This window comes from Cucurbita pepo, chromosome 10, assembly GCF_057944985.1.
Source record: "Cucurbita pepo subsp. pepo isolate OVF chromosome 10, ASM5794498v1, whole genome shotgun sequence".
Classification (NCBI taxonomy): Eukaryota; Viridiplantae; Streptophyta; class Magnoliopsida; order Cucurbitales; family Cucurbitaceae; genus Cucurbita; species Cucurbita pepo.
The window spans coordinates 2,753,196-2,774,560 of NC_141807.1; the positions used below are offsets into that span (position 1 = coordinate 2,753,196).

Genomic DNA, 21,365 nt, shown 5'->3' on the forward strand with positions numbered 1-21,365 from the left:
TAGTATGTTGTACCATACTTAGATCAATAAACAATTAAATATAATTTGGGCAGCAAAGTAAAAGGAAGTAGAAAGAAATGAATATGCAATGGGAACAAAAGTCATTGCAAGAATCATAATGTCATGTTTAAAAAATGTATTAAAAATAAAAACTGAAAATTATTATTTTCTAACTAACCCTTTTATGTTACAAAAAGTCGTTTCGAAGTAGAATATTCCACATCTTTACTAATAGACAGACACGATATAAAAGATAAAAACAGAGAGACGCAAGCCGTGAGCGGTCCACGTCGAACCAAGGAAAAGATAATGATCAATCCATGTTGTCTCATTCCGAGATTCAAAAGCTCCATTACCTTGTAATTCAACTGCCTAAAGAAGAACGAGGAGGAAGAAGAAGGATATGGGTGATTATGGTTCAAGGCTAGTGGTGTCTGTAGATGTGAAGAAGAATCCATGGCAACAGAAACTTCCACTTCACAACCGGTGGCACCCGGAGATACCGCCGGTGGCGGAGGTCAAGGTGGATGAGCTCTTCAAAGTCGAAATGGTGGATTTTAGCGGCGGAGCAATCACCAAAGACTACTCTGCTGAGGACGTGAAACATGCTGACAACTCCTTTGTAAGTCCTCTCTCTTACACACATACATCTTTGACTCGTCCCTGAGTTTTGTATTGGAAAAATTCACACCAGACCCAGTTTACAGAACAAAATAAAGGAGCGATATTTTCAACTTGGCCTTCGGTTTGGAAATTGCGTCCTTAATGGGCAAGAAAGACAAATTAGTTTCTTGTCCTTTGTCTTATCTTGTTATCTTTTTGTGTACTTTTCAACGGTTGCTACTTCGATTAGAGGAGACTGGGAAATAAAAGAACCTAGCAGAACAAACTCAGTTTCCTAAGTTTCTGTGTACTTGTAGTCATAATTCATGGCTCCTTCTACTCCAAGACTAGTAGTTCCGATAGACTTGAAAAAAAAGGCATGGGATCAAAGTTTACCTCTTCACAACCGGTGGCACCCACTTATACCCCCAGTTGCTGAGGTTCACACGGATGAGGTCTTTAGGGTTGAGATGGTGGACTGGACTGGAGGAGTTATTGGAGATAACCACTCTGCCACTGATGTCCAGTTTATTGACCTTTCAATTGTAAGTATAAATAAATACTAACCTTATCCAAAATTTCACTAACTGTTGCTCTTTTGAGCCTTTAAACAGCCTAGCCTGACATTTGGTAAAGCTTTTAGAATCTGATGCTTGAATTAACAGTAAGCTCCAAAGAAGAGAGATTTAAGTGTTAATAATTGGCTGTTATGTTTTTCACTAATGCGTAGACTCATTATCTGAGTGGCCCAATTAGAGTTGTGGACAAGGATGGGGTTCCGGCCATGCCAGGGGATCTACTTGTAGTTGAGATCTGCAACTTAGGCCCTCTCCCAGGAGATGAATGGGGCTATACTGCAACATTTGACAGAGAAAATGGAGGTGGTTTTCTTACTGACCATTTTCCTTGTGCAACCAAAGCTATTTGGTATTTTGAAGGAATATACGCATACTCTCCTCAAATCCCAGGTAAACGTTCCAATCTGAAACAAAGCTTTCAATAGGAATTGGTAGCATAGGTACCTTAAACCATATACGCCTTCCAGGGGTTCGATTCCCAGGTCTAACTCATCCTGGAGTTATAGGAACTGCACCATCTGCAGAACTTCTGAACATTTGGAATGAAAGGGAAAGTCACGTTCAAGAAAATGGCCTTCAGACTTTAAAGCTTTGTGAGGTTTTGCATTCACGGCCATTGGCCAACCTACCATCAGCAAAAGGTTGCGTTCTTGGAAAGGTAAGATAGTGAAGTTCCATCATTCATCGATACATAAAACGATTAATTCCAAATTCTACAAGAAAAATAATGGGCATACTGATTTTTCCCCTATTCCAACATCCCTTGCTCCATTGCTTCAAACTAGATCAAAGAAGGCACAGAAGAATGGGAAAGAATTGCCAATGAGGCTGCAAGAACTATTCCAGGAAGAGAAAATGGTGGAAACTGTGACATCAAAAACCTCAGCAGAGGTTCAAAAGTCTACCTTCCAGTATTTGTGGAAGGGGCAAACTTGAGCTCAGGTGACATGCACTTCTCTCAGGGGGATGGTGAAGTCTCGTTCTGTGGAGCAATTGAAATGAGCGGTTTTCTAGAGCTTAAGTAAATTTCTCAGCATGGCTTCTCAATCTCTTAAGATCTTTAGTAGCAGAATTTTAAAAACAAAGAATCAGTCGGTCCATACAGACATTTATAAATATTAGTTGTTATCTTCTCGTTCAGGTGTGATATTATAAGGGGCGGAATGAAAGAGTACCTCACACCCATGGGGCCGACTCCTCTGCACGTGAACCCAATCTTTGAGATAGGTCCAGTTGAACCAAGATTCTCAGAGTGGCTAGTCTTTGAAGGCATCAGCGTTGATGAAAGTGGGAGGCAACATTTTCTTGACGCGAGTGTAGCTTACAAGCGCGCTGTTCTCAACGCCATCGACTACCTCCACAAATTTGGGTACTCAAAGGAACAGGTCCAATAACATTCTTCGGTTCCCTTCTACAAAATATATTGCCATTGCGAGTTCTCCAGTTCCAGACCTCACACGAACAATATCACAAACACCTGATATGCACACAAAAACTAAAAACCAATTCCAGTGCAATACTATTATTGAATTGAATATAATAAGATGTGTGAATTCAGGCTTACCTGCTGCTGTCGTGCTGCCCATGCGAAGGAAGGATCTCCGGGATTGTGGATGCGCCTAATGCTATGGCTACCCTGGCAATCCCCACCGCCATTTTCGACCAGGTAGCTTCCTTCAACTGGATCGATCCATTCACCCGCTCTACTAATTGTTAATCCACTCTAACTTGGACCGACACTCCCCAGCCCAAACCGAGTTACTCTTTTTCCTTAAAAACATTTGGTTTCTTTTTTTCTTGAAAAAAATTACATTTTAACAACCCACTATTTCATAAACATTTAAATTTTATTATTAAAAAAAAAAACATATACCAAAAGTTAAGATTCGAAACAATTGAATATTGCATGAGAATATTGAAACGTACATATGGGTAAAAAAAAAAAAAAAAAAAAAAGCACACGAGAAGGCACGAGAGTCTAAGTCCTAAAAATGTTTTAAAACGTCGACAATATCTTAGGTCAATTGACAAGTTTTTTCTATCACATAAATTCGTAGATTATTCGTTTTAAATTGAGAGAAAATCAGTATTATCTCAGATCAAATGCATAAATTTCTAAAAAAAAAAAAAAAATTGTTGGACATGAATGTATAACAAAATCTGTGAATGAGCAGGACATTCGCCCAAAGGCGAGCAAAGTTCCAATTGGACCTCGTGTACTAAAAAGGCCAGATGTCCTGAAATGCAGCTATGATGGGAATTTGCCCATCACCAAGAACCCTAGCGCCACATCTTAAAACATGGTGGATCCTTTCAGCTTCTTCTTGGTCTGAATAAACCATTACTGTTATAATAAATTATTCATCGTTTTGACTGTCTGTAATAGTACTGACGTAATAGATATACCAAGTCTTTAACTTTTATATTCTGTCCTTTGCTACTAAACTTCAGGGTTCCTAAAATAGACGCCAACTAGCATAGATCTAGAGAAATTACCCCGAGCTTCTTCTGCCAGAATTCTGCCATTCTCTAACTGGCTAGAGCATTACAGAAGGCTATCATATCAAATATTGGATTGGTATCAGTAGTAGATTGAAAGAGTACGATGGTGAGGCAGAGATGGGAACTGGATTCCAAAGGACCAAAGCCAAAGATCTAACTCCACGCTTAGAACCTGCAAAAACCAAATCTTTCAACTCCATATTTTGAGAAACCAAAGCATCAGCAGATATACTTTCTGACGTTCTTTTGAACACAATCAGATGCTAGGATGATGAAGTACATATATGGATCGAAAATTGTCTAGAGATTGTAATTTTGGAATACCTGTTTTCCTGATTTCTGACTGATCAATTCTCTCATTTTCTCAACTGCATATATCGAGCAAGCCCGGAGTTCTACTTCCTCCTCGCTGCCTGAACCAATTTCATTGTTAGCATCGATGATGTTAGCGAGTGTAGAACTATACTTTAGCACCCCAAGCTGTCGAAGTACTGCAGGAACGATGTAGTCAGCCATAATGGTGATTGAACCAATGTCATTGAACTCTCCGTATCCTTTGCCACGGAATGCACCCCAAAGGTCAGCAGCAAGTATTTGAGCTCGTTTGTATAGGAATACCTGGTGGCCTTTGTAGAGAGAGTGGTCTCGAAAGCCTAATGTAAGGAGATGATGAACATGTCATACAACCATCTCAAAATATTCTTCTTAACGTATGCACCTACGTAATGATACTAACATATTTCCTAGAATGATATAAGAGTCGATACCAGGAAAGTGTCGTGTGATAGCAGCAACAAGCTTCACAGCTGATTTCCCACAGGACTCCACTATATTAGAAGCCTTACCCTCGAAGCTTCTCTCTAGTTCGAATCCAACCTAACACATGAAATAGAATGATCTCACAAATATATTTCCTTACAAGGAGAAGTAATTGCAAGTCAGAAGAATATGGTCCATATCAAAAGAGTACACATATACTAGAATCTACTGATGGAAATTGTTCTCACCTCATGCAGCAAGCGAACCCGTTCATCTTCCAAAGGAAGTGGTCTAGGCCATTTCAACAGTTCACGCAATTGAGGGCCTGATCACATACAGCCATCACATTGATAAAATAATCAATGAAATAAGATTATAAGGTTAAGATGATATCATTTGTCACTTACCAGTGTACTTTTGCAGGCGATCAGCATCAAATGCTGACTTGTCATTTTGAAGAGCAGCCTTCAGTCCAGAGGCCAAGTGATCATAGCTCAAGTCCTTATCTGAATCCGAGAGGAAGAAAATAATTGTTATTGAAGCAAAATATGCCTTTGATGCTAATAATGGGTATAAATTGCCTCTGTAGATTATAATATTGCATTTAAACGTAGAATGATATAGCCCACTTATATGACCTCCACAAATGTCAAACTGAGATGGACACTGTCTCTCGAGTTGAAATTCTATTTCATCATTAGAATTTGAATCTGTTCAATCATACCTTTGAAATCATTTTGACCTTATTGTTTCTCTATTATAATGGTTATAAGCTAAAATTGTTTCTCTAGGCATACATCAACACTGGAAGATTAACAAGCTTCTCTGGCGTTCTAATTGTGCTAATCGCTCGTTGATCAATGGCTTTGAGTTCCAATGCTATCTAGAATATCTGGAGCGAGTAGAGCATGATATTGAGTTTGGTACAACACGAGGCTCAATTCAAAGATTTCTTGTTCATAAGATGTCGAGCCTCTTGCAATCAGGACATTCAACATGCAGGGGCGTTCCATATCGAATTTACAAGCGTAGAGGAAACACTTAATTCCTAACTGATTGATGAAAAATAAAACAATAACCAAATAAGACAAATAAAAAAGGAGTGTTGAATTTTACCAGGCCAGAAACAGAAATTCAAGGCGTCCAAGACGAACAAGTACTGGACGGTTAACGGACCATTATCAAAATAGTGAATCCCTTCAAAATCCCAATCAACTTTCGGGATCGACTCTATAGTATCCACCACTTTCTCAATCCCTACAGTATCAAAACAAAAACCAAACAACCGCATTTACCATCGCCATCATCGAACAGAAAACACAAAACACACACGGCGAAGGACTGAACCTGAAGAGTCGACAAGGACGTGGGAGGAGTGGGTAGCAACCCAAGCAGAGGTTGCCCTAACATCATCCATGGCGGCTGTGTTTGATCCGTAAGAGTGTGGGCTGCGACTGCTGTTTGCGTAATTTTCTCCCCCTTCCCCGTTTCGAAGATTCCCGCGCCGTGTCGCTTTCAGCGCGCATGGACAAGCACTTTTATCCGCTCAGAACCAGAGCCAGTGCCTGAGTCTGCTTTAGGAAGGCCGTTACTTTCGACCACAAAAATCCCCCATTTCTAACTATCTGTCGGCCCGTGGTTCACGTGCGTCCTTATTACCTTTGGGCTTCCACGTTCCTTTTAGGCCTGTAAACATTGGGCCCAGCTCCATTAATTTCATATATGTTCTTCATTAATTTCGTTAATTACATGCTATGTATTCATAATACACCTACAATACATCTTAATCGGCAATTTTTTTCAAATAAAAGTGTATTAAAAGGTAAACATTAAGTTAAACTTGATTAAGTCCATGTCAATTAGGAGGTAAAAATGGACATTTTTTCTATATAAAAAAGAAGACCCTGATTCTGTGGAACTAATGTTACTGTCGATAGAAATAGGTATACGAGAGATATTTCTTGAAATGAAAAAAAAAAAAAAAAAAAAAAAAGAGGAGAAAGATAAAGAAGGAGGAAAAGAGGGTATTTGAGTCGAAACATCGATGCCGGTACCTTTTTGGTTTCAATCAGCGTTTTGATGGCCATAAGGCCGTTCAATTTCAAAGTTTCTCCCAATCACCATACCCATCTTTCTTCCATTTTCTCTCCTCCTCTCTTATCCGCCTTCTCTCTCCGCGAATCGGCGTCTTCAATCTCCCTCATCTTCCGCCGGATTGCTTCGTCGGCGACCTCTCTATCTCGTTCCCAACAACAACATCCGCCGCCTCAACCGCCGTACAGAACAAAGCCGCGTCTGCGTCCATTATCCCCGCAAGAAACCCTGGCGCAGAAGATCGGGAAGTCGATTCGCCGCCCTGGCGCTCCTTCGAAGGCTAGGGTTTATGCGGACGTTAACGTGATCCGACCTAAGGAGTACTGGGACTATGAGTCGCTCACCGTACAGTGGGGGTAACTTTTTTTCTTTTTTTTTTTTTTCTCCTCCGATGTATTTTATTTTATTTTATTTTTATATTAGGGATAGCTTTTTTTCCGATTTAGTTTGATTGGCAGAAGGAGCAGGGGTAGAAATGGGCCTGGATTGGTTTGTATTGGAAGACCTTGTATCTTTTAAAGTCCTTGTCGCAATATAAAAGTCTATGGAGACTTGATTCACTACTCCACAGACGCGTACTTGCATGAGCTTATACGAATATGGTTCCTTTCATTTTGGAGCTTTCTAATCTTGGGATGGGTTATGAATTTCATTTCGTAAAAGAAGTTGTGCATTTGGATGTAACTAATGTTCTTGGCTTCTTTGTTGTCCGTCTCTGGATGATATTATGTTCATTTTACAGGGACCAAGATAATTATGAGGTCGTGAGGAAGGTGGGGAGGGGGAAATACAGTGAGGTGTTCGAGGGTGTTCATTGCACTGACAATGAAAAATGTGTCATTAAGATTCTTAAACCCGTCAAGAAGAAAAAGGTGAGCTTTGTTTTGTCAAGAATATTGCACGGACGGTTTAACATTGTTGTGTAAGAGTTGTTGTAATATAGGCATTTCATTGACAATGGGAACTAATATCATGTGTGACATCGTGTGTTTTCTTCTTTTATAATAGACATCGCAGTTAATCTTAAGCATTTGATCATTAAGTTCTTAGGAAACTGATGGCATTGGTTGATTTTTTGCTTTTGTATTTGTGACTCTTCCTTACTCTTTAACATACAATTGTTAACTATATTAATGTATAATGTATCCTCCGTCCTTGTCTGTACTCCAAAGGCGCATTTTGGTAGCTTTGCCATTTTCTTTAGTAGAGTTTCGTGCTCTGTCATGCAAATTTGGACTGTCCTATATTTTTTAATCATACGTGTTTGGGACAATCAGGGGACCATGGAGGTTCAAGAAAATGAGGAAAAAAAATAAGTAAACAATTATTCGGCAACTAAATATGTATATGTATGCATTTAGTAACTAACGAATAAATAAAAAGATACAAAAACCTGTAAAAGTTAAGCCAAAGGGTAAAATGAAACATATAATTGTGTTCAATAAAATTCAAGTGAGTGGCATGCAAAGATGTGGGAATAAAGCAATTTGTTCAAGGGACTGCTGTGGTCGGCGTTCCCAATGTCATAACATTTATACCAACCGAGATGGTATAAAAAAGAGTAAGGCTAAGCTCATGGATTTTTCAAATTTAATTTGATCAAACGTATCCTTGCAATGTTAATATCCTATGGAAAATGTTCTGTTGTTGTGTTTGTGTCGATGCTCCTGATTCAAAGATTTGATACCTTCCTGAAATAACTTTATGTACTTCAATGTCATTTATTTATGTCTTTAGACAATTTCGCTAGTCTTGTTTTAGTCTCTGGATGCAATTGTACGTTCTAGCAAATGACTATCTATTGATTATGATCGCTTCATGTTGATGAGTATTTGCATGATTCATTTGCTTAGGATGAGATATACAGTACTAAGTTGTGTTAGTGTTCATCATTCCTGTCTATCGATATTTTTGACAAATTGAAGCTTCTTGTCTTTGGGAATATTCATGGATGTCTGATAATCAGATTACAAGACCCACATTTGATGTGCACACTTGCATATTGGTCTTGTTTCACATTGTTTTTATTGTTGAAGTTAAATCCTTGAAAGATCTTTGTTGCTAACTGTTCTTCTTTTGTTAATGAACAATTTATCACGTTATATCTTTAGCATCTTTTGAGCATGTTTTCAAGTCCTTCAGAATTTGCAAAGACATGCTTTTTCCTTTCTATTGATTTGAGGCTATTGTTTTCTCAAGATGTCATATTTCATATTTTGTTTGTTTTATTCGATGCAGATCAAGAGGGAGATAAAAATACTGCAGAATCTTTGTGGAGGGATAAATATTGTGAAGTTGCATGATATTGTTCGAGACCAGCAATCAAAGACCCCAAGTCTTATATTTGAGCACGTTAACAATATTGATTTTAAAGTTCTATATCCAACACTTGCAGACTTTGATATTCGCTACTACATCTATGAACTTCTAAAGGTAAGCATATAGTTTCAGATCTTTTCTATTGCCATGATAATTGAGCTTTTTTTGTCTTTCTTTTGCATGCCAACATGTTGCCAGTGTTGCAGTTGCTATTATAACTATCAACCCTCAACCCTCAACCCCACAATTTTATTTGACTTTGCTGACTCTATGTGTGTCCATGTTGTTGGAACTGTATGTGTAGGCATTGGACTATTGCCACTCACAAGGAATTATGCATCGAGATGTCAAACCTCATAATGTGATGATTGACCATGAGCAACGTAAACTTCGTCTTATAGATTGGGGCCTTGCTGAGTTTTACCATCCTGAGAAGGAGTATAATGTTCGTGTTGCTTCAAGGTTGTTTGTTTGTTCTCTTGGTGAAATCTGTTTTATATTTAAATTAATATATTAGGGTTTATTTAGTGGCGATGTTCCCTTCAATATTTTGTTGGGTACATGCAGATATTTCAAAGGTCCAGAACTTCTTGTTGATTTACAAGATTATGACTATTCTTTGGACTTGTGGAGTCTTGGCTGCATGTTTGCCGGCATGGTGAGTAATTGGTTAATCTCCACAATTTTTTACAATACAATTTTCTTGTCTAATAATAATTGTTGAATTTTTTAATAGAGGTTCTGACGTCTTACTATTGTTTATTTGAGTTATATATAGGGTTATTTTGTCATTGTAAGCAACTGGAAAACAAATTGGACTCAGTAAGTTACGGTGGTCTTTGTACATAGTAGTATCTTATGGAAGTGGCATGTCTTGCATTTGGCGGTGCCTTCTGCATCAAAGTTATAATGTTGTCTCATTTGAATTTGGCCATCTTTTCATGATATTTGTGCTTATTGGAAATTTCTATTTTCTAACCCCCCAAAATCTCTGTGGATAGAGTGGATATTATTCTACTTCCTGTTCATCTTGAGATGGAAGATGACTTGATTGTTCCATATTCTTGTTTAGCTTTCTCTTAAGAAATATTCCACCTTGTCTAGAACTGCTTTATGCTTATTATCATAATTTATGCTGTCAGATTTTCCGTAAGGAGCCATTTTTCTATGGACATGATAATTATGACCAGCTGGTTAAGATTGCTAAGGTATGGAATATTCTTTAATTCAATTCGTATTTTATTCTATTCTTGCCACAAATAGAATTTCTGTGACATGTTTTTGATCTATCCATGTGTACTTTCCAAGTTTCTTATCCATTATAAGCTACTCCATATTTTATTGGAATTTTTCCAGGTTCTTTTATCTTTTATTGAATGAAAGACTTCAGTTTAATTTAATAGTGCACACTGTTTGGGTGTCATTCATCTGGATATAGTTTTTAATGGATAGAATGAGTTAACGTACTGCCCTTGAGAGGTGAAGCTCGAACTTGATGTTTATGGTCTTTTGCTGGAACAGGTGTTGGGGACAGATGAATTGAACACATATTTGAGTAAATATCGAATAGAATTAGACCCACATCTTTCAGCTCTTGTTGGGAGGTTTGTCCGAGGACTTGACTCCTTGCATTTCTTTTTTACAATGGTTGACCACTTCAACTGCGTTTTTAAGTCATTGCTTACTTTATTTTTAATAAATTTGATGAAGGCATAGTCGTAAACCTTGGACCAAGTTCATTAATGTTGACAATCAGCATTTGGCAGTCCCTGAGGTAATAGTAACAGACAAATGGTCATGTTATGATTGGGCTTTATGTTTCTTCAAGGATAATTTTTCTGATCATATTTATTATACATTTGAAGGCTGTTGACTTCGTTGATAAATTGTTGCGCTATGATCATCAAGAAAGGCTAACTGCTAAAGAGGCAATGGTTTGTCACTCAACTAAAGTGTTTTATCCTTTCTTTTATCTTGAATGATCTATGTTCATGCAATCTTCCCCCTATTGTATTGAATGCATTATGTTAGCATAGTTTATTGTGATGTTCTAGTTGTATGTTGCTATTAATATTGGGTTGAAGATATATTTTGACAAGTTTGAAACTCCTGACAATAATTATACGAGTTACTTGGCCTTTTTTTTTTCGGTAGGGGGGTCATTGTTGTGGAAAAATTAATGATTTGAAATTAAGAGCATTCAAAGCTTGAAATATGTTTGGAAAATGTATCGCTAGAAATTCTAATAGATAGGTTTTTAACATTCTTTTGGCGGAGGCTTACTACAATTTTTGCACCCCATTGATATAGGAGAACTGGGAGATCCTTCCATTCCCATTTACCCTACCCCCGTTGGTGGTCTTAGCATTGCTCCTTTATCCATTTATATAGCTTCCATTTGAACATGTTTCCACACATACAGTGTCATCGAATGTTCTTTAGTAAGATGCATTTGTCATTACATCATTGTCTATATCGATATTGATGGGTTTCCCATACTAGAAGTTCAGGAAAGCACTGTAAAGGTCCTTGTTAAATTGATCATGCAACAACAATATGTCAGGGTTAAATGAGTTTTTAACTGGTAGAGGGAATATTAGGCTCTGAGATATAATAGTTGGTTTCTTTTCGATTTTTATGATGGGTGGTGGTGTTGATGTAAATGCAGGCCCATCCATACTTTTTCCCTATTAGGAATGCAGAAAGCAGCAGAACTCGGAACCAGTGAAATTCATTCCAGGTTGGAAGCTGACAAGTGTGCTTCTCTCTCTCTAATCTTCTCGTCTCTGTATTTTTGGCCATGCTCAGTTCTGTGATGTTTAAGAACTTCCATTTGGTGTAACGAGGAAATGTGGTCATCCCTTGTGTGCTGTAAAACCAAGTTATTTCCCGTTATTTTTCCCCCAAATATTTGGCTAATTCTGAAGTAATTTCTTTTTCAGTGGGTTAATTCTGAAAGCATTATTTCCTTGTGCATTTAGTGGCTGATCGATCGTCTGTGGTTCCCACTAATTTGGTGACAATTTCTTTCTTTCAACTACTTTTGTATGGATAGGACAGGCTTTCAGATGACGGAGGGGGTGTTCTGGTTGGGTTGAATGAAACTTTTGAACCAACTCAGGCAGTTGGATTCTTGACTGAATCTTGATTGATTTTGATAATATTTCAATATTTCAAAAGCTCATCACTCAAGGAACCCTTTCTATATATATACATAGTATGTTATAGGCTCGAGAAGATATTAAAATTGACATCTCCCCTGTTGAAATGGTGGAGGAACTGTAGGAGGCAGTCATGTGGTGCATAAAATATTTTAAAAGGTTTTTGATGACGGTCTAATAGTGTTACTGATTAATGAGTAGTCCCTCCCTACATCGTGGGGCCTTAATTCAGTAATTTATCTTGGGCTTGGGCCTATTATTTTCCTTTCCAATTTGAAGCCCCAAAAATTTTCAATTCGCATGAAATGGACTACTTACTGGTCTTCAACCCCGTTTTACAACCGACATCAAATGTTACATCCATGCGCCAATTCATTGATATGACAAAATTGACTTGGAGGTGGTTGATACTTAATTGTTGGCATGCGTGACATGAAAAATATTATTGATGAAATAAAAATCTCAATATTAAATGAAAATACATTCATTAAAGAAAAAGAAACATCAAATTGATTTGACTTCAAAAAAAAAAAAAAAAAAAAAAAAAGACAACATTTTACAAATTGAATCAAATGACATTCACCAAACCAAAGTGTTGACGATCACAGCTAGCAAAGTGGTAAGATCAAACAATATTGGTTGAGAAAATGACTTGGAAATGCATCATGGGATACCAAATAACAACATCCTAGTCTTAGGCTTTTCACTGGAAGGCAATGTTGTTGTCAAAATCCAACTCCATGTCTTCCAGAGGCCCACGCCCACGTACACACTTGCGTCTACTTCAACCTCATAATCTTTGCTTTGCCCTCCGAAGGGAAGGGCCCCATTACCCCAAAGGCATATCCCATTTTATTCATCTACTTGTCTGTTTCCTTTTTAAAATTGTTTAAAATATTTCAATTTGGGGTTTGTGAATAAATGGTGTAGAAGATAGTTGAAGTGGTTGAGATGAAAATAATATTTATATTAGGAAAAGGAGAGTACCATATTTTAATTGGATTTTATATACCACGACTTGGTTGCTTTTAAAATTACTTGAAAAGACCTTGATACGATACTATAATATGATAATGTCCCAGTTGACCTTTAAATTCATTCAAAAGGTCTTATGATCTTATACTATGTGAGAGAGGATGATAATAAAATGGTGCATAACATGGCGGCTACCTGGACTTTATTTCTTTATTATCATTATTGTTTTGTGATTCTGCAAAGTGATGGGAGACTCCCATTATGACCCTTTCTTGTTTGTTTTGTTACAATTATTTAGAGTTTGAATCCAAGTCTCGATATTTTTCTATATTCCGTGACATGGTTATACTATTTATTTGTCCTTAATTTTAAAATATAATCTTGGATCTCGAACAGTGATTCGATTGATAATAAAGAAAGAGAAGTCTTAGTTTAGTTCTCCACCTTAACGACAGAAAAAATGATGGATCAAATTCTATTAAGTCTGACTCTTTTAAGCGTGAACATTATATCTCTCCGTAGTATGACTTATGTTAGCTACTTATTGAATTGTTTTTAAGAGTAAGAATTATTCCCACGTATAAATACAGCTTATTTTAGTATAATTTGTTGTCACTCCCATGTTTTATAAGAAAATATTGCTTAAATAAGATTAGTCCAAGCTAAGCCCACTAAATTTTGAAGTTCTCATTGGTATAAATAATAATTTGAGTTCTTTTTTTAGTGTTTCTCTATCTTCATACCACTCTCATTCAGATGCGACCTCATTTCATACCTATACTCTTCTCTTATTCATACGTTACATCTTTAATTACCTCCCCTTCGCACATCCCATTTCTTAATTTCCGCTCTCCCGATGGGACACATGCAAAACAATTGGCATGTGAAAGTACATTCATTGACCTCAATTTTGAATGGTTCACAACCGTTGGATACAAGTTCAAAATTGGTGAGTTTTTTTTCAAAAATTTGTCTCCTGCATGTATCCACGTGGGATTGCAACCATATTTGTTTGTTTTTTTGGGCCCCACGTAGGTGAGTATTAAGGAAGTAACAAACAACATAGTGATGCATTACTGACGTTAAAAAAAAAATAAAAAAAAAAAACAGAAAATATTAATGAGATAACATTGAAATTGAGTAAACGACGGAGTGTTTGTTTTCATTTGGTTATCGGAAGTTATGGATGTTGTAAAGTGTACGCATGCAGAAGATAAGATTAAGAACAAATTCATGAAGAGAGAGAAAGAGACAAAATTATAAATAAAATAAAATTGGAGGGCTTGACATGCAATTTACTTGTCACTAAAGGTCATTTCTGCAAATAAATAAATAAATAAATAAATAAATAAAGAAGAAATGGGTGTGAATTGTGAAAGTGAGAAAATGGAGGCCAAATTAGGGAGACAAAATGCTGAATATTTGGGATTTGGGTCACCTATCCCCGCATCTAACTGTCGGCCTCTTACCTTACACTTTTTAATTTAATACATTATAATTATTATTAATGCCCCTAATTCCTTTTTTTTTTTTCTTTTTTTTTTCTTTTTTTGTAATGGATTTTGCACATTGACCCTTCTTGAGAATTGGGCTTCCCAACCCACAAGGCAAAAAAAAAAAAAAAAAAAAAAAAAAGTAAAAAAAAGTAAAAAAAAAAAAGTAAAAAGGTCCAATGTTTGACTTGGAAAAAAAGGTTTAATCTTTATACCTAAAATTTAAGGTCTCGATGCCCTTAAAACAAAAAAGGGGTAATTAATATTATAGCTAAGGGGATGGGACTTTGGAACCTATACCCAAGTCCTATCTCACCCAACTTTTGTTTTCTTCTACTGTCTCCCTAATTAATCTAACTAATTACATTAATTAATTCAAGGGGTAGCTAATTAATTAGGTATAAGTATTTTTCGTCTTTTAACCTAATTCTCACGTCATATCATATCATATCATGTGATTATTATTGCAGACTCACCATCCGCTCGAATGAATTAATTTAATATTAGGTTTAGTTTCCATTGGCCTGACATTTTCCAACATTAAAGTGAACATGTTTCATTGTTGGTTTGGTTTTGGCATGGTTAATTTAAGGGAGATAAAAGAGAAGAACCCTAAAGTTGAATCCATGTGAAACCCAAGAACCAGACATGGGTTAATATCAATTACGAAGATTTGGGTGTTTGGAAGGAGGCCTACATCTCTCGGTCTGCTTCTTCTGCTTGTGAACACAACATGCCTCACCAAGACATCTCCAGCTTATTATATCAGCGATGAACATGAACAACACAAACAAACACAAGGGAACAAGATCCGTTGCATAGATTTCTCCGAGGAAATTGTCTTTCTTTCTCTCCCTTTTTTTAACTGTTTTGAATGCAACATCTTAACTTAACGTCAAACTTGTCGAAGACCCATGTTCTTGTTGTTCTTGACCAAACATTTCTTCTACCTAAATCAATCTAATTCTTAAATTAATTTTAATTCAATGAAAATGTAACGACCCAAATCCACCGCTAGCAGATATTGTCCTCTTTGAGCTTTCCCTTTCGGGCTTCCCCTCAAGACTTTAAAATGCGTCTATTAGGGGAAGGTTTTCACACCTTTATAAATAGTGATTTGTTCTCCTCTCCAACCAATGTGGGACATCACAATCCACCCCGGGCCTAGCGTCCTCGCTGACACTCTTACCTTCCTTCAATCGATGTGGGGCCGCCCCCAAATCCACCCCCTTTGGGGCCAAGCGTCCTTACTGGCACATCGTCCGGTGTCTAGCTCTAATACCATTTGTAACGACCCAGATCCACCGCTAGCCGATGAAAGAGAAGTTTAGAATAACCAAACTAAAGGAAAAGTCCAAAGAGGACAATATCCGCTAGCGATGGATCTGGGTCGTTACAGAAAACATGAACCGATCTTTCTTTTTCTTGATTGGGAGCTAAGCTTTTAGCTTAATTGCAAAGAGAATTAAGTGAGATTCCAAATACCCTTATCTTGGAATAACACAAACTAACTAATTCTCTTTTTTCCACAATTATTCTATTCTAAGGGTGATGGGTTTGAATAATCATTATCACCTTCCTTCATTTCTTCTTTTGGTTAAACAATTACAACAAAATCTTCGATTTGATTCCAAATTTGATAGTCTCCACCATCGCATAAAACAAATAAGAACAACTTATAAATAGATTGATGATCGGAATCATCTTTTAATAATGGGTATTATTTTATGAGGATGATGATTATATTGACAAAGAGAACCAACAAGAACAAACAATCTTCTTCTTGTCTCATCTACTCTATTCCTTTCAATCTTCATTTATTGTGTTCATTCCATAATTTAATAAGTATATTCATAGTAATATGCCTAAGTTTAGCTTCTTTTGTTTTGACTAATTATTTTTAATCCAATTTCTAGCAAATTATTAAACTCGATTTCATTAAGTATGGTTGGTTGTGCTCGTCCGAAGCAACATCGTTATCGTTGGTCGTTTATTAATTATTATGTTCGTCAACATCATCGAAGCGTAGTATTAATTTCCAAATGAATATGAGCAAAGTAAAGTAACCCCTTTTTTTTTTCAGAAAATTAATATGGTAAGCTTGAATGGATTAATATAAGAAAAAATGTTGATCATATTATCTTGAACACAGTGTGAATTATATATATTGGTGCTTGATTTAGTTTGGTCGTTGGATCTATAAATTTGAACATCAAATTTCATGTTCTTATGTTAATAAATAATATTGTTAAGAAGGGACATATTATTAAAAAAACGAGCTTATGAAGAATGAATGGCAGACAATGAAACATAATGTAACAGTTGCAGAAGAGAACAGCTTCATATGTTTTCTTTATAAACTATATGGTACCTATCTGTCACAATATACATTTTTTGACTGGTTTCTAAATATGGATATTAATTCGACTTTTAAACAAAAAAAAAAAAAAAAAAAAAAAAAAAATCCCAATTCTCTTATCGAATAAAATCTACTCATTTAAGGTAGTTGGAAAACATCGTACTCTCATCTATTTTGTCGTATAATCATTTAACTCGAATCAGATATATTATATTTATCTTTTGAAAAACATCTCTGATTTAATATGTTGTGGGTCATCATAAAATACTTTATTTAATTCAAACGTAACCTTCCTGATAGATAACACGGTAACATGTAAATCGACATATTTTTGTTAGAAAGTGTATACTCATGATGAAATAAATAGGTAAGGTGAAAGAAGGGGTGGGATAAAATGATATGCAAATTAAAGTGTACTTTGAATGTACCATAGTTTTATAATATGCATTCAATGCCAATATCAAACATCATTCAATATCATCTCTAGGCCCTACTTCCTTTTTCTGCCCCTGTTCTTCTCATCTTCTAATATTATCTTCATATATATATATATATATATATATATATATATATATATATATAGTCCAGTGTCGTTTGAGCAACTTGGATGGGTGGCTACCTGCAATGTTTATTATCATTCCAATTACTTTCTAGTTTAGTGGAAAGGGGATCCACTTTTGCTTAAAAAAATGACTAATTATTGTGTTTAGAGTAGGAGAAATTTGACAACTTGGGTCTAAATATATTTGAAGTGGGAGATTAATGGGTTATAATTCAATTAATTAATTAATTAAGTTTAGTAGCTGAAATTTTGTTGGTACTCGTGAATGTTCCAAGAAAGGTAAGTGAAATGAAATGGATAGTTTAATTCGATTAATTTGTGATGATGTCGGTGGGTTGTTTGTTAATACCATTTAATTATCCAAATTTAGATTCTTTTAAGGTTTGAAAGGAATCAAAATATATGGAAATTAATAAAATAAAAAAATGAAAATGAAAAGGAAAATATCTATGAAAGTCAAGACTTGGGGGAGAGTGTTCTCTCGTTGACTTTCTTACTCTCCTACTCTTAAAGTGATTATTAGCACATAATTGTGATTAATAAAATATAATCTCATTATTTATTTTTTAAAAAAATTGGGGGAAATTTTTGGGAGGGTTCAGGCATACTGGCTATGCATGGCCCACCAAGGCGGTTCAAAAAAATGGAGTTTAATTAATTAATTATTCCAAGTTTAAGAGTAAATGATTGGATAATTAATTGGTAATGTGAGTACCCATTTGGTTAGCGGTGACGTAATCTCGAACCTTTTGAAAGTGGCTCTCTTGTTTGAGATAATTACGATATTGCCATGCCCTGCCAACTCATCATCACCTACCATGCTCCTACAGCAATTAGAAAAAATAAAAAAAATATATATATATTTATTTGAGAAGTAAATCGTCTCCAGAGGCTAAGGGTAGCTCTCAGATCATCTGTAGGACTGCGGTGGCAGTTTTTTCTGAAAGGGAAGGGAAGGGGAAGGGGAATGGCAGGGGTAGGGGTCCTTAATTAAATCTAGCCACCCTTTTCGTGGCAAAATCTCAGCCGTCAGTAATGATGACAAGGGTCGCGATGATTGTGACCCTAGAGGATGTTCATGAACGTGATAGTGATGATCAAAGGTGGAGCAGTTTTATTTTGTTTCGTAAAATGGTAAAAAAAAAAAAAAAAAAAAAAAAACTGAAAAGGCAATGGAGAAAGAGCGTAATGATTATAGGAAGGTGATGATGAGATGAGAAGATGGGGGAGGCCTGGTTTCATAGAAATAAATGATTTAAAACCGAATGAAAAAGGGATTTAATTTAAATGCACGACACTGCGCAGCCATAGCCGCCATTTCCTCTTCCTCTTAAAAGCTTTTACTCTGTCTCTGTCTTTCTCTCTCTCTCTCTCTCTCTCTCTCTCTCTCTCCTCTGTGTCTGGGTTCCATTTTTTCTAATATTATTAATGAATTTTTATTTTTATTTTTGTTTGTTTGTTTGTTTGGCCAAACCCCAATTCAATATATTTTGATTTGAAGTCGTTTCATTCTCTTCCAAATTCTAAAATTCCTGTGCTTTAATTTCTTATAGCCCACGTTATTTGGATATCCCCTTTCCGGGCCTCGAAAAGGCTGTGAGTCAGTGAGTGTGTGGGGAGTTCACCCTATAAAACCCCCTCCTCTGTTTCCTCTTCGAATCCACAGCTGCATGTGTTTTTCTCTTCCCTCTTTCTCTCTATTCCTCATCGCCTTTTCAATTCAACTTTCAAAAAAAAAAAAAAAAAAAAAAAGAATGATAAGAAACAGAGATTCCATAGTGATTAGAGAGTTCGATGCGAGTAAAGATAGTAAGAGCGTCGAAGATGTGGAGCGACGGTGCGAAGTCGGACCTAGCGGCAAGCTTTGTCTCTTCACCGACCTTTTAGGTGACCCAATTTGCAGGGTCCGCAACTCCCCTGCTTTCCTCATGCTGGTATGGTATTCTTTTTGTTTCTTTTCTATTCTGTTCCTTTGGTATTTGTATTCTGTTCTGTTTCTGTGTGTGTGTGTGTGTGTGTGTGTAGGTTATAACAAAATCATTAAATTCTAAAGTTGTTGGTATTTGGTGTTGGTTATGGTTTTGTGTCTCACACTCATTATGAGCGTTTGTTGGCGTTTCAACAGGTGGCGGCAACGGGCGAAGAGAACGAGATAGTGGGGATGATTAGAGGGTGCATCAAAACCGTTACATGCGGTCAAAAACTCTCCCGCGCTCCTCCTAATCCCAAAACCCACCACCATCATCACTCTACCAACCACCACCTCCCTGTTTTCACTAAACTCGCCTATATCCTTGGCCTTCGCGTCTCTCCTGCTCACCGGTCTGTATTTATTTATTTATTTATTTATTTATTTATTATTATTATTTTTTTTGCTACATAATAATAATTATTATAATACGTGACATGTTTGATTTCAGACGGATGGGAATTGGGATGAAGCTGGTGAAGAAAATGGAGGAATGGTTCAGAGAGAATGGCGCTGAGTATTCCTACATAGCCACCGAAAAGGACAACGTAGCGTCGGTGAATCTGTTCACTGAAAAATGCGACTACTCTAAATTCCGTACACCGGCCATCCTTGTCAATCCCGTCTTTGCTCATCCACTCCCCGTCTCCCAACGGGTCACTATCCTCCCACTTTCACGCGCCGACGCTGAGATTCTCTATCGCCGCCGTTTCTCAACCACTGAGTTTTTCCCCCGAGACATTGACGCTATCCTCAACAACGTACTCACTCTTGGCACCTTCCTCGCCTTTCCACGTGGCATTTACACGCCTCAGACTTGGCCCGGGTCGGAACGGTTCTTGCTCGACCCACCCGAGTCCTGGGCGGTTCTCAGCGTCTGGAACTGCAATGACGTGTTTAAGCTTCAAGTACGTGGAGCGTCACGCTTAAAGCGGAGTCTAGCCAGGACGACACGGGTGTTGGATAGAGCATTTCCGTGGCTCAGGCTGCCGTCGGTGCCGGAGCTTTTCAGACCGTTCGGGTTGCACTTCTTGTACGGGTTGGGCGGTGAAGGATCCGAGGCTGGGAGGATGGTGAAGGCGCTGTGTGGGTACGCACATAACCTGGCGAAGGAGAGAGGTTGTGGGGTGGTAGCGACGGAGGTCTCGGCTAGAGAGCGGCTCAGAGGCGCCATTCCACACTGGAAAATGCTGTCGTGCGAGGAGGATCTTTGGTGCATCAAGCGCCTCGCCGAAGATTTCAGCGACGGCTCCGTGGGTGACTGGACCAAATCACCACCTGGCTTGTCCATTTTCGTCGACCCCAGAGAATTCTAAATCCTAATCTTCTTCTACTCTCCTTCCATTTCCGCCACCGCCATTGCCGTTTTTTTATCCCTAAAAGTAAAGCTGTACTTGGTTTTGTTTTTGTTTTTGTTTCTTTTTGTTTTTTAAGGATTAGAAAGGGCAGATTTTGTGCGAAAAAGCCAAATGGGGAAAGGGGAAGGAAAGTTGTAACGGATCATAGATTATGGCCTTTTGTTGTAAAATAACCTTTTTTTCAATTTCCCCCCTTTCTTAAAAGCTTAGCTAATCAACCTTATTAGATATTAAATTAAAAACCATGACTTAATTTTCTAATTTAAATTCATATATTTTTAAATCATCTTTATAAAAATGAATAATAATAAATTCAGATTAATTGGAATCCGTATATGAAAGAAAGAATAAAGTAGGAAATTAGAAATGTTTTTGTTATATAATAATATTAATTTGACTTGACTGAGATTATTATTATTATTATTATTATTATTATTATTCTTTTACTGAATTTCCAACTTGGTTTCCAAATATAATATCATGTGACATTATTATAAGCACTAAAGTTCTCAAAAGTAGGAATCGTTGACTATTTAGTTTTACTTGGTAAAGCAGACGTCATTTTCCCTTCCAAAAAACAAATAAAAAAAAGAAACAAAATTTCCCGAAAATGCTCGAAAAGGTTCACAAAAA

General features: G+C 36.9%; 4 protein-coding genes across 11 annotated transcripts; 3 read left to right on the plus strand and 1 right to left on the minus strand.

Moving 5' to 3' along the window:
- Nucleotides 1-325: 325 nt before the first annotated feature.
- LOC111803545 (uncharacterized) lies at nt 326-4,028 on the plus strand. 8 transcript variants are annotated; one of them, XM_087127890.1, is made up of 8 exons: nt 326-622; nt 1,334-1,571; nt 1,649-1,839; nt 1,967-2,202; nt 2,323-2,566; nt 2,740-2,847; nt 3,356-3,508; nt 3,633-4,028. In XM_087127890.1, exons 1-7 carry the CDS (start codon nt 404-406, stop codon nt 3,476-3,478), a joined length of 1,359 nt encoding a protein of 452 aa, XP_086984016.1. In that variant the 5' UTR covers nt 326-403; the 3' UTR covers nt 3,479-3,508; nt 3,633-4,028. The 8 variants fall into 8 exon arrangements, with proteins under 8 accessions (XP_086984016.1, XP_086984017.1, XP_023543770.1 ...); XM_087127891.1 differs by having other exon boundaries at nt 3,356-3,484; XM_023688003.2 differs by lacking the exon at nt 3,633-4,028 and adding an exon at nt 921-1,148 and having other exon boundaries at nt 482-622; nt 3,356-3,604.
- LOC111803547 (uncharacterized) lies at nt 3,490-6,050 on the minus strand. The gene is made up of 7 exons (XM_023688005.2): nt 5,790-6,050; nt 5,559-5,699; nt 4,850-4,948; nt 4,691-4,767; nt 4,451-4,559; nt 4,008-4,336; nt 3,490-3,855 (listed from the first exon to the last, which is right to left on the minus strand). The coding sequence occupies exons 1-7, from the start codon at nt 5,857-5,859 to the stop codon at nt 3,763-3,765; spliced, it is 918 nt and encodes a 305-aa protein (XP_023543773.1). The 5' UTR covers nt 5,860-6,050; the 3' UTR covers nt 3,490-3,762.
- Nucleotides 6,051-6,411: 361 nt separating this feature from the next.
- Nucleotides 6,412-11,831, plus strand: LOC111803949 (casein kinase II subunit alpha). The gene is made up of 10 exons (XM_023688571.2): nt 6,412-6,892; nt 7,279-7,408; nt 8,775-8,969; nt 9,160-9,317; nt 9,423-9,513; nt 9,998-10,063; nt 10,377-10,459; nt 10,566-10,629; nt 10,721-10,789; nt 11,524-11,831. Exons 1-10 carry the CDS (start codon nt 6,522-6,524, stop codon nt 11,581-11,583), a joined length of 1,287 nt encoding a protein of 428 aa, XP_023544339.1. The 5' UTR covers nt 6,412-6,521; the 3' UTR covers nt 11,584-11,831.
- A 7,043-nt stretch (nt 11,832-18,874) lies between these two features.
- LOC111804196 (putative N-acetyltransferase HLS1) lies at nt 18,875-20,993 on the plus strand. The gene is made up of 3 exons (XM_087127479.1): nt 18,875-19,339; nt 19,531-19,727; nt 19,826-20,993. The coding sequence occupies exons 1-3, from the start codon at nt 19,076-19,078 to the stop codon at nt 20,688-20,690; spliced, it is 1,326 nt and encodes a 441-aa protein (XP_086983605.1). The 5' UTR covers nt 18,875-19,075; the 3' UTR covers nt 20,691-20,993.
- The last annotated feature ends 372 nt before the right edge of the window (nt 20,994-21,365 follow it).

Coding starts and splice junctions, on each gene's coding strand:
- LOC111803545 (XM_087127890.1), top strand. CDS start 404: ATGGGTGATTATGGTTCAAGGCTAGTGGTGTCTGTAGATGTGAAGAAG. Junction 623..1,333: donor AACATGCTGACAACTCCTTT/GTAAGTCCTCTC, acceptor ACTAATGCGTAG/ACTCATTATCTGAGTGGCCC. Junction 1,840..1,966: donor AAGGTTGCGTTCTTGGAAAG/GTAAGATAGTGA, acceptor GCTTCAAACTAG/ATCAAAGAAGGCACAGAAGA.
- LOC111803547 (XM_023688005.2), bottom strand. CDS start 5,859: ATGGATGATGTTAGGGCAACCTCTGCTTGGGTTGCTACCCACTCCTCC. Junction 4,949..5,558: donor GAATTTCTGTTTCTGGCCTG/GTAAAATTCAAC, acceptor TCTCGGATTCAG/ATAAGGACTTGAGCTATGAT. Junction 3,856..4,007: donor GTCAGAAATCAGGAAAACAG/GTATTCCAAAAT, acceptor TGGTTTTTGCAG/GTTCTAAGCGTGGAGTTAGA.
- LOC111803949 (XM_023688571.2), top strand. CDS start 6,522: ATGGCCATAAGGCCGTTCAATTTCAAAGTTTCTCCCAATCACCATACC. Junction 7,409..8,774: donor AACCCGTCAAGAAGAAAAAG/GTGAGCTTTGTT, acceptor TATTCGATGCAG/ATCAAGAGGGAGATAAAAAT. Junction 10,460..10,565: donor CTTTCAGCTCTTGTTGGGAG/GTTTGTCCGAGG, acceptor AATTTGATGAAG/GCATAGTCGTAAACCTTGGA.
- LOC111804196 (XM_087127479.1), top strand. CDS start 19,076: ATGTGTTTTTCTCTTCCCTCTTTCTCTCTATTCCTCATCGCCTTTTCA. Junction 19,340..19,530: donor CCCCTGCTTTCCTCATGCTG/GTATGGTATTCT, acceptor GCGTTTCAACAG/GTGGCGGCAACGGGCGAAGA. Junction 19,728..19,825: donor CGCGTCTCTCCTGCTCACCG/GTCTGTATTTAT, acceptor GTTTGATTTCAG/ACGGATGGGAATTGGGATGA.